Genomic DNA, 18,625 nt, shown 5'->3' with positions numbered 1-18,625 from the left:
TTGTTGTAAACAACCTGTTGTCAAGCTGCCTTCTGAATATTTGTGTTTTTATTCCTCAATATGTATTGCTGTTACCATGGAAATCGGGGTTCTCTTTTGAGTTCTTAATCATGTTAGTGAAAGAATTTTGAAATGAACACTGAAGGAGGTTCAAGGACAATTTTATTACACTTTCAAAGAAAAATAATCAGGCATACAAGCTGTAAATCTCAATTGAAAAAAAATCACAGTTTAAAAAAAGTGGGAAAATGAAGAGGGAGAGTCTTGTCTTTCTGAGTTAAGTTCCATGAAAGCAGGCATGTTTGCTAAGCACACTTAGGTATTGGACCAGCATCAGAAAGAAAATGACAGAAAGCAAGAAAGGGGGAAATGTGTGATTTTTTATTTTTATTTATTTATTTATTTATTTATTTATTTATTTATTTATTTATTTATTTATTTATTGGTTTTTGGAGACAGGGTTTCTCTGTGTAGCTTTGCGCCTTTCCTGGGACTCACTTGGTAGCCCAGGCTGGCCTCGAACTCACAGAGATCCGCCTGGCTCTGCCTCCCGAGTGCTGGGATTAAAGGTGTGCGCCACCACCACCCGGTGAAATGTGTGATTTTTAACGTTAGAACTTGAATCGGTCAGCCAGCTTAGTAGTGGTATATGGGAGAAGCCCTGTAAGTGGTTTCCTGAGTGGAGGAACTTCTAGGATGAGTAAGTTTATTATTTCACTAAGGTGATTATTATTCCTCCTTAGTCTGTCTTCAGCTGGAAGAATGGTCTTTAGGCCAGGAGATTGTAGTCCAAGATGAATTTTAAGGGAGGCAACAACAGTATGTAGTGCTCTGAACTTCAGAGCTGATTAGAATGTCAGTCTCCACCAAGGACCAGAGGTTGAAATCAGATTCCATTCTCTTGACCAGAAGAAAGTCATTTTTCCCTTATCATTGGAAGGGGACGACTTAACTACAGACAAGAGGAAGGCTGATGGCAAAGTGCTTTCTGTTTGTTTGAGGTCGAAGTGGTAGGTTTGTATCAACAGTATACTCTGGAAAGTTCAGGGTTTGGGAACTAATAAATGAGTGAATGCTGCATGAAGCGCGTAAGCCCCAAATGATTTCATCTCAGATTTTCTTTGAAACCCATTCAAGCACCACTGGCAACTAACACAGCCAAGTTCTCCTCCTGCTGTGGCCTTCATCCTGAGAAGGAAAGCAAGAAGTGGCCTGTGACTCAGCTTTTCCTTCTGAGGTCTCATCTCATGCAAAGGAATGTAGACTCCTAGTAAATCACTTGTGAGTTGGTTGGATATGGAGCTTTTAAATTTGAATCTTGTACCTAGAAGATTTATAAGAAAAATAAAAAACAGCCAAGAAGTGTAACTGTCTCTGACTTTTCACCATAACGAAAAGATACAGGAAAGAAACTGCTAAGTTTCAGAATCTGAGGAAATCGAAAGCTATGAAAGCTGCTGGGTGGAGAGCTCGCTGTTTTCTTCTCCTCTACCCACAAAACAACACAGGCTGAGGTACCCAGGAAGGCTCAGTCTGTGAAGTAGTCCATCCTTTGAACTTCTATAGATTACATTCTCCAATACCAAGAGACTTATTAGCTTATATTCTTACACACACACACACACACACACACACACACACACACACACACACACACACACCAACTGCCCCCTCAACACACTCTACAAAGAGGAAGAAAAAGGAGAAGAGAAGGAGGAGGAGGGGAGAAGCCTTGCGTCCTACCCTGTAGAAGATCTCAGCATCCTGACACCTCTGAAGTAACTTCCAACAACGTGAGTTCTACCTGCTTTCTGTAGATACCTACCTCTGTGAAAACCACAAGAACGGAGGGAAAAACCTTGCCGGTTCTTCTGGGGGGAGGGGGCTAGGTAGAACTGGTGGCTGCTGCAGTCAGCAATGAACCCACAGTAGCTGGATTCGGATGGTTCACTCAGGAAGTTGGCAGACATCTTTCTTCCTCCACTGCAGCGGAAGGAGCCAAGAAAAATACATTTTGCATCTTTCAGAATGTTTAATAAACTTTCCAAGTGTAGTCCGAGTAAGTGGGTAAGAAGGAGGCTGTAGTTATCTTGGATGGGGAGTCCACGGTTACCTGGTGGCTGTGGTGAGTGACTGGGGGGGAAGTCAAGATAGTGACATGAAAAATTACCATGAGTGAAAAATGCCTCTAGACATGGAATAGAGTTTTTTAGTATCTCAGCACTATGCAGCATGACAACCAATGGGCATATGCAGTAGAAAGGTTGTCAGATTCATAACATGTAAACGTGTGCTGTTTTAACAATTTCACAAGCCCATTCTATGTTCTCTTCTTCACACTTTTATATCAGGTGGTAAAGGTGTTATTTCAGTTATTGTTAGTTTGCACCATCTTGAAGGTTAATTGTTTCAGCTGTTTTGGTTTCCTTTCAGTTTTCTGATGGTAAGCTGTAAGGGAGTGGTGGAAATTTAAATAGCAATACATGTATATTGCATACTTATAGAATCTTTTGGAGAATCTATGTGCTATGGTAGAGTACTTCATGTGTACTTGAATGGAAGCTCTTTTTTGCTTGTTTGTTTCTTTAATAAGTGCTTTATTTCAGCTACATATAAACATGAATTCATACATATAGATACATATACTAAGCCTGTGGACATTTCCTACAAAAATTCTAACATTAAATCTATTAAAAAGTTTTATTAAACCATGGGGGGGAAACAACAAGACTTAGAAGTAAAACTTAGCCATATATCATTTTTATGTGCAGCAATGAAATTTACATATTACAATGCAAACATTCTCAGTCACATGTTTTTTCCTCAGAAATCTCTCTCAACTAATTAACTTAGGTAAGGACAGAGCCATGCAGGCACCCCAAATGATTTTAGCAATGCCAAATTGGAGAGCAAGCTCTTCCAGTCAGTTGTATTATGTGGACCTATTGTTATACTTTATCAAATTTCCACCCTAGCCTATCTACCTTCCTCTACCCCACTCCCAGATGACCGTCTTCCTTGCTTGTGTGCAGACATGATTCCCACTTTTCTCCCAATGAACCGAAAGCTCTCTGGAGGCCTGAGCTCAACCCAGCTCATTACTAGAATCAAAACAAGAATTATTTTTTTCTTTCATATCATGTTTTTATTATTTAGAGCAATTTTAAATTTAAATATATTTTGATCATTCTTCCCTTCCCCAAGTCCTATCAGATGTTCTCCCTGTCCCTACCCACCTAACTTTAAGTTCTTTCTCAAAAAAAAAAGCTCAATACAACAACAAAGCCCCCAAAACCAAGAAAACAAAATAAAATACCTAAAAATAAAGCAAACCATCAAACTGTAACCAAATAAAAGCACATACACACACACACACACACACACACACACACACACAAAGCAAAACAAACCTGTAGCTAGAGTTTTCCTGCCTTGTCCACAATCAGGACAAATCTTTGTCACCTGCCAGTCCCCCAGCCGCTCAGACCCAACCAAGTAAACACAGAGGCTTATATTGCTTACAAACTGTATGGCCGTGGCAGGCTTCTTGCTAACTGTTCTTTTATCTTAAATTAACCATTTCCATAAATCTATACCTTGCCATGTGGCTGGTGGCTTACCGGCGTCTTCACATGCTGCTGGTCATGGCGGCGGCTCACCTGCCAGTCCCACAGCCGCTCAGACCCAACCAAGTAACTAGCTACACAAACCAAACAAACAAAAAACTGTAGAGTCCTTTACATGTTGGTCAGCTATTCCTGAATATGAGGCCTTCCTTGGAAAGACTGATATACCCAGTGTCGCTGCATTGATTTTCCATCTCCCAGCAGATATAAATGACAGTTCAGTTGCTAGCCTTTACCTTAATGGCTAGGTTTTCATTCTTTTTTTTTAAAAAATGCAATAAAATAAAGTATAATAAGGTAAAACAAAAACTATTACATCCAAGTTGGACAAGACAAAGAAACAGAAGGAAAAGTCCAAGAGAAGACACAAGAATCAGAGATCCATTCCTTTGCACACTAGAGAATTCCATAAAAACACTAAACAGGAACCCATAATGTAAGCAAAGGACCTAATGTAGGCCTGTAGAGGCCCTGTGCATATTTCTTCAGTCTCTGTGAGTTCATATGAGCTTTGCTTGGGTTGGTTTAGAGGATCTGTTTTCTTGATGGTCTCCATCCCCCATGACTCTTAAAACTCTTTCTGAATCCTCCTCTTCCACAGGGTTCCCTGACCTCTGAGGGGAGGGATTTGATGGAAACATCACATGGAGGACTGAGTGTGGCAATGTCTCCTATTCTCTGCATAATGTCTGGCTGTGGAGTGTCTATATGTGCTCCCATCTGCTACAGGAGGATGTTTCTCTGATGATGAGTATAGCAGATCTATGAGTATAGCAGAAAATCTTTAGGAGACATTTCATCACTGCATTTCTTTTCTTTCTTTCTTTCTTTCTTTTTCTTTTTCTTATTTTTTTTTTTTAGACATCTATTATTTGGCTTTCCTTTAGGTCCCAGTGCCATCTAGTCTCTGGTTCTTGGTCACCCAAGCAGTGTCAGGTATTGGTTTCATCTCATGGAGTGGACCTTATGTCAAATCAGTTATTGATTGGTTTCTCTCACAAGTTTTGTTCCACCATTGCCCTAGCAAATCTTTCAAGCAGTACATCGTTGTGGATCAAAGGGTTTGTAGCTGGGTTGATGTTTATGTTTCTCTTTTGATGGTGTGCAGACTACCTTTCTGTACCAAAGCTATTAGCAAGTAGGGGTTGATGAGAGCACTAACTTGACATCTACATGTTCAACGAGTTGTGTAGGTGTTGTCTTCAGCAATAGAGCCCTGCTGTCAGTTTGTGAAGAGCAACCTATAGTCTTGACAACAGTCTAGGTTGTTTGGGGATTTCTGTGGGGCCCCTTTGGACGACAACTAAACTGAATGTAAGCCAATCTCAGTAGTGGAAGCTTCATTTGGTAACAAGCAATGGCTAGAAAGGACTCTGTCTCCCCCATTATTTTGCAATTTCATTTAGATTGCCTTCATATATATGTATATATTTTAGATTTCTACTGTATTAGGTTTCCATACTACCCCTCAAATGGCCCTTACTTTTAGATGTTGCTCACCATATTCCCTTGCATAACTCCTTTCTCCCCTCCCCATTCCACCCTCCTGTTTCAGCCTCTCATCCGTCAATAATTATTCTATTACCCTTTCTTAAGGAGATCTGTCTCTTCCCTCTAGTCCAGAGTTTCTCAATCTGTGGATTGGTCCCCTTGGGGGGGTTGAAAGATCCTTTCACGGATATCCTGCATATCGGATATTTACATTATGATTCATAACAGTAGCAAAATTACAGTCATGAAGTAGTAATGAAAATAACTTTATGATTAGGGGTCACCACATAAAGAACTATTAAAGGGTCACAGCATTAGGAAGGTTGAGAACCAAAGCTCTAGTCCTTTACTCAATACCTACCCTTTGTGGTTCTACAGATTGTAGCTTGATTATCATTAATTTAACAATAGCTACATATCTTAAGTAAAAGTCAGCAAACGCTTTTACTTAACTGACTATGGCATTTACATTCAGACTGATAATTAATACCTCCATTTTTTCCTTGCTCTTGCTATAGTTATTTCATTTGTAATACTTCTATATTCTCCTACTTGTCTTGTCTTTATAAGTTATGTCTTACAGTTTAAGATGAAACCATTAATGAACCTTTATGTCCTTTGCCTCCCTCCTGCAGCCGTGCATCCTCCCTGCTTCTCCTCTCTTTGATCAGAGCTTCACCCGTAATGCAGAGGCGAGGCCAGCAAAGCTTGTGTTTCTGCTTAGATTTTACTCTGTGGTAGTCCCAACTTTACTTATTGCTTTCTCGCAGTTAATTATAATATCTTTTTCTATGTTTTTGGCTTTTGAAACTACAAAGGCTTGTAGTGTCAGACAGTATATTTTGAAACAGTCTTATCATCATTTTATCTAGGTTAAGATACTAGCAGCAAGTTTTGTTTCTTTTTTGTTTTTAATTCATAGTAAGTTGAAGGTATCTCTTTATACCAGTGGAAATATATTTTCCTAGCCAGAATATGGTATCTGCAGATGGATATTAATGCCTATTTCTTAAATACTATATTACTGGAAACTTCATTGAGATATGGATCATTACCACCAAATCAAGACAGTACTTTCAACAACAAAACATGATGATTCACATGTAAGTGGGTTGCACACAATGTACTCATACCTCCTGTCATCACATATCTTTTGGAGATATGTGTTCTGTCACAAATCATTAAACAAATCAAAACATATTTTTAAAGCTCTTTGGTTTATGACATCAAGAAACAGTATATATAAATCCATACACTTTTGCTTAAGGCAAATTGCTGTTGATAATGAGTTCTAATCTCGTCCTTGAATCTTTGCAGGTGATCTGGCTGTGACGGCTAGTTTCATGTCAGCTTGACACAAACTAGAGTCATTTTGTAAAACAGAACTTTGACTGAGAAAAGGAGACTGACTGGCCCTTGGACATGCCTGTGGAGTATTTTCTTGATGAATGATTGCTGTGGAGGGCCCAGCTCACTGTGAGCAGCGCCATCCCTGGGCTGGTGGTCCTTGGGTGCTAAAGCAAAGAAGGATAAACAAGCCAGTAAGCAGCTCTCCTCTGTGACCTGAGGAAGGAAGAGTTTATTTTGGCTTAACTTCTACACCACAGTCTATCATTAAGTGAAATCGAGGCAGGATTTTAAGGCAAGACCCTGGAGGTTGTAACCCTTTCTATACCGGTTGTTTTTGGTCTTTGCTTTATCACAGCATTAGAAACCCTAAGATAATAGTCTCCATGTCTGAAGGTTTACAGAGCATTCTCTTTCTTTAATGTCTTTAATCATCTAAACTGTGATGTGTCAGCAGATGAATTTTTCTTTCACTATCTGGGCCTTTTCAACCATGTTTAACTTTTCACAAAAGGAAAGTAGTGAACAGACCCAGAAAATGTAATGTATAATTCCCATTATACAAAAGATATACAAAATATAACACAGATAACTTATAGATTTATGCTAACTTGGACTCCATCCATATGCTATCACCAAGGAAGTATACAAAGGCCTAATCAGATCCAGACTCACAAGACTATGTTCTTTCAGGCATTCTGGAAGTTTCTAGAAGACAAGTCTCATTTCCCTTTCTTCTTAAAAGTCACCATGGGAAGGCAGACAACAAGAACTGTGAGGAGGATAATGAAACTCTAATTAGCTACATCACAAAGCAGAACAAGTGAGGGAAGACTGTAACCCTAAAGCTTCTCATACTAGGTATAAAGAAACAAATGCAAAGACACTGTTCATTCAAGGCCTCCCAAGATATTTTAAGGAACAAGATTTTTTTTAACAAATCGAGGAATGATTGGAGGATTTAAACTGAATTTAATCATGCCTTATATACAGAAAATAGACTCTGTGAAGAAATAAAAGTGACTCATGATATCAAAGCATAAAGGAGAAAAAAAAACAAACAAGTATTGATATAATCCTATCCAATAAATTCTGCGACCTGACTCTAGAAAGCATGTAGATACTCAGCACGGTGACAGTCATATAGGCACAGAGGACCCTGAGACCAGGATTTAACACCATGGGAATCAGAATGCCAGTGAGAGATGTTTCAAGCCAAGTGGGCAAGTGTCAGTGGCCCCAGCATGGGCCATTGTGTTGTAGCCAACCAACAGTTACGTATGCAGCTCCTTTGTACATAAGACACTTCAGTCAAGAGTGTGAGAAGAGTCAGGAACCCATGGGCAGACATCCAGCAATAGACTTCAACATCAATGAATATTAGAAAGAAGATCCAGAACTTCAACACTTCTGATGGTGTGAATGAGAACGGTCTCCATAGGCTCATAGATTTGAATGCCTGGTCACCAGATAGTGGCGCTATTTGAAAGGATGAGAAGGTGTGGCCTTGTTGGAATAGATGTGGCCTTGTAGAAAGTATGTCACTGGGGGTGGGCTTTGAGGTTTTCAAAAGCCCAAGCCAAGCCTGGTGGCTTTCTCTTCCTGATGACTGTGAATGTAGAACTCTCAGGTATTTCTCTGGTGCCGTGTCTTTCTGCATGCTTCCATGCTGTCCACCATGATGATAATGGACTAAGCCTCTGAAACTGTAAGTCAGCCCCAAGTAAATGTTTTCTTTATAAGAGTTGCCATGGTCATGGTGTCTCTTCACAGTAGTAGTAACACTAAGACAACACTCATAACCCATACTCTAAACAATTGTTTATTTCCACTTTCTTCCACTACAAACCATGACAGATCTAAGTCAGATACTGTTGTTAACAGGGAAGAATTTTCCAGACTTGTTTATTAACAGATTAGGTCTATACTCTTTTTGCAAAATGGCACATCTGGGAATTAACTCTATCATAAATACAACTATGAGCACTGTGGAATGGGTCATTCGCTCACCTAGGTTTATCATGTTTTTGAAATTGTCTATGAATGTGTGTAATTCTGTATGCTATTATTCTCATTTAGGTTCACCCATAATTTGAGAAATGGTGAATGAGTACAAGAAAATTGTTCTTCTGGTAGGACTAATGGGTATCAGCGATGACGATTTTAAAATGGTTAAATCCTTGCTAAGCAAAGAACTAAAACTAAATAGAAAGATGCAAGATGATTATGACAGAATTAAGATTGCTGACTTGATGGAGGACAAGTTCCCAAAAGATGCTGGAATGGACCAACTGATAGACCTGTATAAAGAGATGCCAGGACTTGGAGACCTTGCTAATAAACTCAAAAAAGAGAAGGCAAAAGGTAATAGGGGAGTATCCTGGATGCCCACCCTTTCTTTAACTTCTCCAATTGCATGCTAGCTCCATGCAGTGATCATAACTGACATGGCTTTCACCGTGTATACCTCAGGAGCTATAGAATGGCAGTATTTCAGATGTCAAAAATTGACAGCTTACAAATTTTCCTTCTTACAAAGAATTCTACATTTGGGGGTTGGATATCTTTGAGGGCATTGGGGCAAATAAAAATGCAGAAGCTGTTGAAAGAGATGAGACCTTCTATTACTGTATAAAGATGAGAAAATTATAAAATAAAGATTGGAATAATTCTTATTTTAAGATATTTAAATCAATTAGTATTAATGCTCCATTAAGACACTCAACATTAACTATTCTACAAAGGAAATAAAGTAGTCAATAATTAAGTAAAAGTCTACGCCCCAAAGATAAGAAGTAGTTCTATTTTATAAAGTCACTGGGAAAAAAACAACTAATTTGGAAATAGACTCCCATCTATGATCCTAGGAATAAGGAAGCTGGAACAAGGAAATATTCAGTTTAAAACCATCCTGGTCTATGTAGCTAGACTTTGCATTAAAAGAAGAACACAAACAAACAATTAACAAATTAATAGATAAAACCAAACAGAAACAAAAAGTAGGAAGACAAAGTAAATATCATCATTTTGTCATATCACAAATCAGATAATTTCTTTCAATGATTTTCTAATGTGGAGTGATCATCTACAGAAGATGGTTTGTCAATGATTGTCATTATACAAGCATTTAGGGGTCAGAGGCCAACACTGTGTGTCTTCCTCCATTGCTCTTTGTGTTGTTTTTTTGAGGAAATTTCTCTTAATGAACATGAGGCTCTCATTTTCAGCTCAACAGGCAAGCTAGATTACTACATCTGCGTGCTCAGCCTGGAGGTTCTAGATGCGCACTTTTAAGTTGTCACTAGATATCTGAATTCAGGTCTTCATGCTTTCAGAGCAAGGGCTTTACCAACTGAAACATCTCCCCAGACCTAAACTTTAAATTCTTAAAAAGCAGACTGTATGATAAGAGAGCTGGGGCAGGGCTTGCCACAAGGACACAGAAGTCCCCAGGATGGGAAGACTGTGTCCACTGCACCTAGAGAGAACAAGGAAACCCCTGAGGCAGTCCTGTGCCTGACTTGGTAGCATATGACACCTTGTGGCCTCATCAAACTTCTGAGACAGAGGTAGGCAAGCACAATGAGACAAGAAGAACCTGAGAGCAAATAATACTAACTAAACTAAGCTGTTCCAAGAGTGATGTCCTTGAGTTTACTGTGTTTTCTCTCCTGCATCAGCTAAAAGGAAACAGATAGAAAGACGCAGGATTCCAACAAGAGGATGCAAGCAAGATGAAGCCAATACTTCCCAACCTATGTCCACCACAAATGAAGATTCAGAACCAGAATTGGGCAGGAGTACATCCAACTCACAGGTATAGTGGCTAAGCTCTACTAAAGTTCCTCCCCTTTTTACCATTGAGTGAAGATTTATCTGTCTGTCTACTCATAGGATCTAGTAAAAATGGAGATTTGAAGTAACCAATTTCATACTTACTGGTCATTTGTGTGTCAGGACTACTGCATACTTTAACTTGTATCATGTAATTCTATAAAATGGGAATAAAAAAATCATTACTTAGGCAAGTGAGATGTCTCAGCAGGTAAAGGTGCTTACTGCCTTCTGATGACCTGTGTTCAGTTCCCAGATCCCACATGTCAGAATGAGAGACCTAACACCCATAAGTTGTCTTATGGCCTCAGTGGTACATCCACTGAAACATGTACAATAAAGGAATATAAAACAGATTAAATCATTGTTCTTCTTTCAGACATTGATTAAAATAGCAGTCAGTTTAAGGACATAGCTTTCCAAAGCCTTTTAAAAGACATCAAACCTCAACTTGGGCTTTCTAAATATAGACCTGCTTACAGAGATGCACAGAAGAGTAATGGAAATGAAACGTTTGTTCCAGTATGAGACAATCCTACCTCTGATTCTCTGTTCAGAGGATACTTTTCTCAGGGATAATAAGTTGATTCTCTTGGTGTTAAAGTTATTGTGCTTCATTTAACATTGAAAACCATGACTAGGGGTTCAGAATAAAGTGCAATAGGAGAGGAGAGAATAGCTTGTCATGCATAATGCTTGGGGTTTAGTTTCCAACAGAAAAAGGGAAAGGGAAAATCAACCATTATCAAGAGAAAAAAAAAGGTTGATCACTGAGAGAAGAGGAAACAAACCCACAAAACCTGAAGACTCTACAACTCTGTCATAAGATTAAACATTCATCATACTATCAAATGCTTATATCTAAACCTCAATTAAAATAAATCTTTTTCTTGGGGAAGTTTACCATTATGAAATCATTTTGATCTCAATAGACTATGCAGTAGTTTAACTAGAGTAATTAGTGTTAGGGTCCTGGAGAAGTCCCACAAAAAGCCACCATCCATGTATGCAATCAACAAGAGCATTTATTGTCTCGAGAAAGATCCCAGCATGCTGGGGCTGTTCATCCCACACAAAGGCAAAATGGTGACAACCCCAAGAGGAACATGTGGGCTCCTTTTAATCACAGCCAAGAGGAGTTTCTAGGGAAGTTAGGTCATCTTAGATATGATTGGCTTAAACAAGTGACAGTCATATTAGTACATTCTAATTGGCTAGGTCTAGTCAGGGCAAGGTTAAGACTACAGCTTTTCCATTTGGGGCCAGTCCTGGACAAGTCCCAGTCTTTGTCCTTATTTGGTTATCACCTTGAGCTGTTGTAAAGGCTGGATGGCCTAGTATGGGCTGATTGTAGGGGCTCACTCAGTGGCCCAGGCTGGGTACATCCTATTTCCCTTGTCCCTGTTGTTCAGGGCACCAGTGATTAATTGCCCTTTGTTCATGGCTTCTCCCTCAGAAACTACTTGCTCAGTCTCAGGAAACTGAAATTGAAGCCTGATCTCTGACAGAAGACTAAGCAGCCTGTTATGGTGTCTGCTCAATCCTCTCTGTTAGATGGTCAGTTAAAAAACTTTAACCTAAATAGATACCTCCAGAAGTAAAGAACTGTTGTCGCAAATGCCTTGGGTGTAGCTGGAAGCTTTCTCCAGTCCCACCAGGCCCCCACAGCCCCGTGGCCCACTTATAAAATTCAGAAGCTTATATTAATTATAATTACTTGGCCATTAGCTCAGCCTTATTACTGTCTAGCTCTTACACTTGAATTAACCCATAATTCTTACTTATGTTTAGCCACGTGGCTTGTTACCTTTTCTTAGTTCTGTTTTGTCATCTTGCTTCCTCCTTGTCTGGCTGGCAACTCCTGACTCAGCCCTTCCTCTTCCCAGAATTCTCCTTGTCTGTTTGTGTTTTGATTAGACAGAAAAGGGGAAGTGCTGTGGGATGCCTTTCTATATGCTGTGAATATGTGTTGTTCTGGTTGGTTGATAAATAAAGCTGTACTGGCCTATGGCAAGGCAGCTTAGAGGGAGGTGGGAAATGCAAGCGTAGAAAGGGAGAGGGAGGAGACTACAAGCCAGCCGCCCAAGGAGCAACATGTAATGAAACACAGGTAAAGCCATGAAACATGTGGCAATACATAGATTAATAGTTGTGGGTTAATTTAAGATATAAGAGCTAGCTAGCAAGAGGCCTGCCATAGACTATACAGTTTGTAAATAATGTACATCTCTGTGTTTACTTGGGTCTGAGAGGTTGCAAGACTGGGCAGGACACAGAAAATCTTCTGACTACTCAGGGGCCTACTGAACCATCTTACATGTTTGCCAGAGTCCTCAGGTATCTATAGCAATAGCCTTCAAGAGCCTTCTGACCTTTAAGGTACCGCCTATTCCTTCCCATATTGTCCAGGCTCCTCAGTTATCTCTAGCAACTGCTTCTATCAGGGACCAAGCTACTCAAGTATCTCCAGTAACAGCATCCAGCAGTGTCCAGGTCCCTGAAGTATCTCCATTAACAGCATCCAACAGTGTCCAGGTCCCTGAAGTATCTCCAGCAACATCACCCAGACATACCCAACCCCCTGGAGTGTCTCTAACAAAAGCATCCAGCAGTGCCCAGGCCCCTGGAGTGTCTCGAACAACAGCACCCAGCAGTGCCCAGGCCCCTGGAGTGTCTCTTACAACAGCACCAAGCAGTGCCCAGGCCCCTGGAGTGTCTCGAACAACAGCACCCAGCAGTGCCCAGGCCCCTGGAGTGTCTCGAACAACAGCACCCAGCAGTGCCCAGGCCCCTGGAGTGTCTCGAACAACAGCACCCAGCAGTGCCCAGGCCCCTGGAGTGTCCCCAGAAATACCAGTCAAGGTAATTTTCTGTTTTCACAATATAATGGTGGTGGTTATTACAACCTTGGACTAGCTCATTAAACCCTGTCCTAGCTTTCTTTCTGTTGCCATGATGAAACATTCTAAACAAAAGCAACTTTGGAAGGAAAGAGTTTATTTCAGCTTAAGCTTCTATCATTGAGGGAAGCCAAGGCAGGAACTCAAGGCAGGAAACTGAAGGCAAGAACAGAAACAGAGACCATGAAGGAACACTGCTTACTGGCTTGCTCCCCCTGACTTGCTCAGCTTGCTTTCTCATATAATACAGGAATACCTGCCCAAGGTGGCACCACCCACAGTGCTCTGGGCCTTCCCACATCAATCATTGATAACAACAACAACAACAACAAAAATGTCCTACAAACAGTGCCACAAGCCAATCTAACGAAGGAAATTTCTCAGTCTAGATTCCCTCTTTGGTAATTCTAGCTTGTGTCAAGTTGACAAAAACTAACAGCACACAAAGTAAACTCCTGACAGTGTGGCAATCATGTTTATAATCACAGTGTGCTCCTATGGGGGAGATCAGACACACAAGATTCCCCAGCAGCTCACGGGCCAACTCACCTGGCATACAACTGTGAACAGGAAAAATCCTGTCTCAGACACGTGAAAAGCAAAGACTGTCCTCCACTCTCCTTCGCTCACAAACATGCCAACATTCTTAGACTCATACACATGGGAAAATTTTTTTTAAATATTTAACATAATATAATCTTAATATATGTTGAACTGACAATCAAGTTACCAATTATCAATGTAACTGATTTTATTATCTGAAACAATCCATGAATAGTTTATAAAGACAAACCTGTGTGGCTCGGTTTTAGGTGGTTTCTAGTCTTTTCTGAAAACACTTGTAGCTAAACTTCCTTTATTTCTAAAGGAAGTGTGTGATAGTTGCTCCTCAAGTCCTGTGCACTTTTTGTCAAGTGCTGCTGTCATACTGTGAGTTACTACTCAGGTTACCTTGGCTTCATTTGCCAACACTAGAGAAATGCACATTATCTACTAGGTATGATTGGTACCAAATGACATTATTACCTATATATCCATTTCTTCCACGAACTGCTATACCATGCCAGCTATTGCTCAGATTTTTCTTTCACTCTTCCTAATTAGCTGTTTTAATTGTACCATTTTTTTCCTTTTATTTTACAATACCATTCAGTTCTACATATCAGCCACGGATTCCCTTGTTCTCCCCCCTCCTGACCCCCTCCCCTTCCCCCCAGCCCGCCCCCCATTCCCACCTCCTCCAGGGCAAAGCCTCCCCTGAGGACTGAGATCGACCTGGTAGACTCAGCCCAGGCAGGTCCAGTCCCCTCCTCCCAGACTGAGCCAAGCATCCCTGCATAAGCCCCAGGTTTCAAACAGCCAACTCATGCACTGAGCACAGGACCCGGTACCACTGCCTAGATGCCACCCAAACAGATCAAGCCAATCAACTGTCTTACCTATTCAGAGGGCCTGATCCAGTTGGGGGCCTCTCAGCCTTTGGTTCATAGTTCATGTGTTTCCATTCATTTGGCTATTTGTCCTGTGCTTTATCCAACCTTGGTTTCAACAATTCTCGCTCATATAAACCCTCCTCTTTCTCGCTAATTAGACTCCCAGCGCTCCACCCAGGGCCTAGCTGTGGATGTCTGCATCCAGATTCCTCAGTGTCTACGGCCATACCACCCTGAACATGCCCAATCTCGTCTAATTGTACCATTTTTGTTGTGTACATTCTATGCAGAAACCAAGACTGAAGACTGTACCTAAGCAACCATCTGAGGAAGAGGGTCACCATCAAGGTCCCAAAAAAGTAATGGTGTTAAAAGCAACAGAACCATTCACATATGACAATAGAGGGGAGAGATGGATGTTCCATGCCACAGTGGCCACTGAGACTGAATTCTTTAGGGTGAAGGTGTTTGATATTGACCTGAAGGAGAAGTTCATCCCAAACAATGTCATTACCATCTCAGATTATGTTGGTCGAAATGGGTTCATAAATATACATAGTGCCTCTAGTGTGTCAGAGGTAAATGATAACCAATTAATGAATATCCCAACTACACTGAGGCAAAGAGCCAATGCAACACCTAAAATCAATGATCTTTACTCACAAAGAAGAGGAATATTTGTGAATGGAGTGTTTATGGTGTCTAAGGTAAGCCACTGCATTATTTTGTAAAATTTCTTCTGCAATCTTAGATTTTCAGTCTTATCTTGACAGATTATCTTGGTTAACTTATTGCATGCCAAAATTCAAGGCCTCCTTGAGCAGTGTCGGGAACTAGGGTTTCTTGTTTTTACATGTGAAAAACAGTCTCAATATACTTCTCAGGGTACCATGATGAAAACTGCTTTAGAAAGAAATTTGCCAAGAGACTCTGGCATTTTTCAAGCAATACCATCTATTTGTGCCATTCATAGACATTTACATTAATACTTGTATCATTAAGATTTTGTTTCTTTGAGTCCTCCACCTCCTACTAATAACTTGATGGTGAATGAGACTTGACCTCCTAAAATGGGGTACAGGTTATAACAACCAGAATACAAACCAAAGCAAACTCTTCTGCCCCAGAATGCACCGAATCAGGAATGCACTGGGTTCTTTCTTTCTACAGTAAAGAAATATCTTAAGAGCAGAGCTGATGAAGTGGCCTGTGATAGTGAGGGCTAGCAGGTAAAAAGTAAAACTTCCTTCTTCCAGGTCCTTTCCTGTATGCTGCCATTAGGTGTGGCCTGGATTTAAAATGGGTCTCCTGACCTCAAATGGTCTGGAATTAGGATTAGTCTTTACACCTCAAATGATCCAGTCAAGAACAATCCCTCACCTATGTGTCCAGATGCTTGGGTTTTCGTTGATTCCAGATGTGGTCAAGCTGACAACCAAGACTAGCCACCACAGTCTATACTAAAGTTTGAAAAAGGTTTACAAATCAGGATTTACAACGCAGGATATATGATAATGTTTTGCTCCCCCCAGGTCCCAACTTTCAGCTCTGTCCTGTCAAAGCCAAGATTCTGTGGGCACCCTTCATTTCTCATAGATGTGACAGTGTCTGGCCATTTCCCAGAAGATAAATATTACTTTCTTTTGCAGAAAAATGAAAGGGAGGACTTCATTTACTATGAAATTCAAGATAATACAGGGGTGATGGAAGTGGTGGTCTATGGACGACTGACGAGTGTTGACTGTAATCCAGGAGATAAACTTAGACTCTGGTGCTTTGAATTGACATCAAACGAGGATAGAGTGCAGCTGAGATCTACGAGGCACAGTAACATGAAGGTGTGTGCTCTAGGGGAACATCCTCCTTCCTAAGAATTATGTTTTTAATATTATACTAAAATAGCTGGTGATATTTTAATATATGAAAATTCAATAGGTGGAAGGAAACAAGTTTTCCAGTTAATATATATAAACTTTTCTTTCTGTCCTTTAAAATATGATCATTTTAATCATAGAGAAGAATGGAAATTCAGAAAGATTCTCAAAAGCTGTTATGTTATGGGCAGGGCATGGTGGCTCACACCTTTAATTCTTCCACTCAGGAGACTGAGGCAGGTAAATCTCTGTGAGTTGGAGGCTAGCCTGGTCTACATAGTGAGTTGCAAGCCAGCCCAGTTCCAAAACAGCCAGATATTTCATCCTAAATTAAGTATGAAAGTATTGAATTTATTAAAGCATAGAGATTACCCAATAAAAATGTGGCTTTGATTAAGAGATGTCCTTCAAATTCTGGCTCCATAGTTTTTTATACTTACTAATGACATGAAGTAACTAAAGGTCCTCATCTACAACATAGGAATAATGTCCAGTGCTGAGGTTCACAAGCAGAACTCACAGCACATATATGCTTACAAGGATACCTGCAGCAAATTAGACCACAAAAATACCAGAATCCATGCCCTTGTCACGCTGACACCCCTGCAGGATTCATTGCATATTAAAGCAAGTCTAAGATTGTAGTAGAAACAAATGAAATATAGGGCTGACCTACTGAGTCATACAGTAATGTTATAGAGACCCCCAGTTCTCAGGACCATTGTCAACATTCTAAACCTCCTCATTGCAGCTGTACCAGGCATTCATTTTGCACATTCTTCCTGACCTTCTGTCCACTGAAAACCCTCCACTCAACCCTTGCTTGCCTTAGGTATTGCACCTCCTTCTCTCCCATTGCTCCGTGACACCTCATGATCTTCCACCTCCACTCATGCTGGGTAGGAGTAAAGAGCTCATTTTGTAGTCTCAAGTAAAGAGAAAAATCTGACTGCAGGGACAGAAAACCATTCAAAGAAGCAGGCAATGATGAAAAGCTAGGGGTGGCTCATAGAGACAAGGCAATGTGAGTAAAGGGGGAAGTGTGTGACCAGCTCCATCAAAACTAATCTGATGTCATCACTTCCTTCTTCAAGGTCATCAAGGCTGGGAGAGGAGAAACAACCTGCTTCCTTTATGGAACTTCATGAATTCTCATTATGGAGACTTGGACACTTCTGATGTTTACAGAGATAAGATCCAGTTCCAATTACAGAAAATGATCATACTTATAACAGATAAAAGTCAATTCTTTGCTTTTTTTATCTTATTCTTCTTACATTTTTAATTACATAATTTGATTTTATAATGCTTATACTTTAAAAGGAAAAAAAACTGTTAATCTGAATCAAGTACTTCTACAAACTATTCCATTTGTTATTTGCTTTAAAATTGGGTCTGCACCTGATCCCTCCTATTCCCATTCCTACCCCCCCATCGAGACCCCTCCCCCGTCCACTAGCTCCACCAGATATTTCTATTCTATTTTCCCTTCACAATGAGATTCATGTGTTCCCCCTTGAGCTTTCCTTGATACTTGGCTTCTCTGGGTCTGTGGATTATAGCATGGTTATCCTGTACTTTATAGCTAGTAGGGTAATATCCACTTGTAAGTGAGTATATACCATGTTTGTCTTTCTGAGTCTGGGTTATCTCACTCAGGATGATCTTTTCTAATTCCACTCATTTGCTAAAAAAATTTCATGGTGTCATTGTTTTTAACAGCTGGGTAATACTCTATTTTGTAAATGTACCATTCTTTGGTTGAGGGACATCTAGGTTATTTCCAGTATCTGGCTATTACTAATAAAAGTGCTATGAACATAGTTGAGCACGTGTCTTTGTGGTATAGTGGAGTGTCTTTTGGATATATGCCCAAGTTGGGGGGAGGGTGGAGGGAGAGACAACTAGTATTGGGGGACATATCTGGGAAGAGCTAGAAACCTAGTGTGATGGTTTGAAAGAAAATGGGTCCCAAAAGTGGTGACACCATTAGGAGGTGTAGCTTTGTTAGAGTAGGAGTGGCCTTGAAGGAGGAAGTGTGTCACCATGGGGGTGGGCCTTGAGGTCTCCTTTGCTCAAGCTATGCTCAGTGTAACACACAATTCACTTCCTGTTGCCTT

General features: G+C 40.4%; 1 protein-coding gene across 2 annotated transcripts; it reads left to right on the top strand.

The window, feature by feature from the left end:
• Positions 1–1,459: 1,459 nt before the first annotated feature.
• LOC102923751 (pyrin and HIN domain-containing protein 1-like) lies at positions 1,460–18,328 on the top strand. 2 transcript variants are annotated; one of them, XM_076548007.1, is made up of 8 exons: positions 1,460–1,793; positions 4,514–4,562; positions 8,544–8,828; positions 10,145–10,281; positions 12,708–13,160; positions 14,922–15,338; positions 16,281–16,469; positions 17,600–18,328. In XM_076548007.1, exons 3-8 carry the CDS (start codon positions 8,564–8,566, stop codon positions 17,651–17,653), a joined length of 1,515 nt encoding a protein of 504 aa, XP_076404122.1. In that variant the 5' UTR covers positions 1,460–1,793; positions 4,514–4,562; positions 8,544–8,563; the 3' UTR covers positions 17,654–18,328. The 2 variants fall into 2 exon arrangements, with proteins under 2 accessions (XP_076404122.1, XP_076404121.1); XM_076548006.1 differs by lacking the exon at positions 4,514–4,562.
• Positions 18,329–18,625: the final 297 nt, after the last annotated feature.

The sequence above is a fragment of the Peromyscus maniculatus genome, chromosome 11 (assembly GCF_049852395.1).
Source record: "Peromyscus maniculatus bairdii isolate BWxNUB_F1_BW_parent chromosome 11, HU_Pman_BW_mat_3.1, whole genome shotgun sequence".
In the NCBI taxonomy this organism is placed as follows: domain Eukaryota; kingdom Metazoa; phylum Chordata; class Mammalia; order Rodentia; family Cricetidae; genus Peromyscus; species Peromyscus maniculatus.
Note: the sequence above shows the minus strand (reverse complement) of the source record. Positions and strands in the feature narration are given on the sequence as shown.

Coding starts and splice junctions, on each gene's coding strand:
- LOC102923751 (XM_076548006.1), top strand. CDS start 8,564: ATGGTGAATGAGTACAAGAAAATTGTTCTTCTGGTAGGACTAATGGGT. Junction 10,282..12,707: donor GGAGTACATCCAACTCACAG/GTATAGTGGCTA, acceptor CATATTGTCCAG/GCTCCTCAGTTATCTCTAGC. Junction 15,339..16,280: donor GAGTGTTTATGGTGTCTAAG/GTAAGCCACTGC, acceptor TTTCTTTTGCAG/AAAAATGAAAGGGAGGACTT.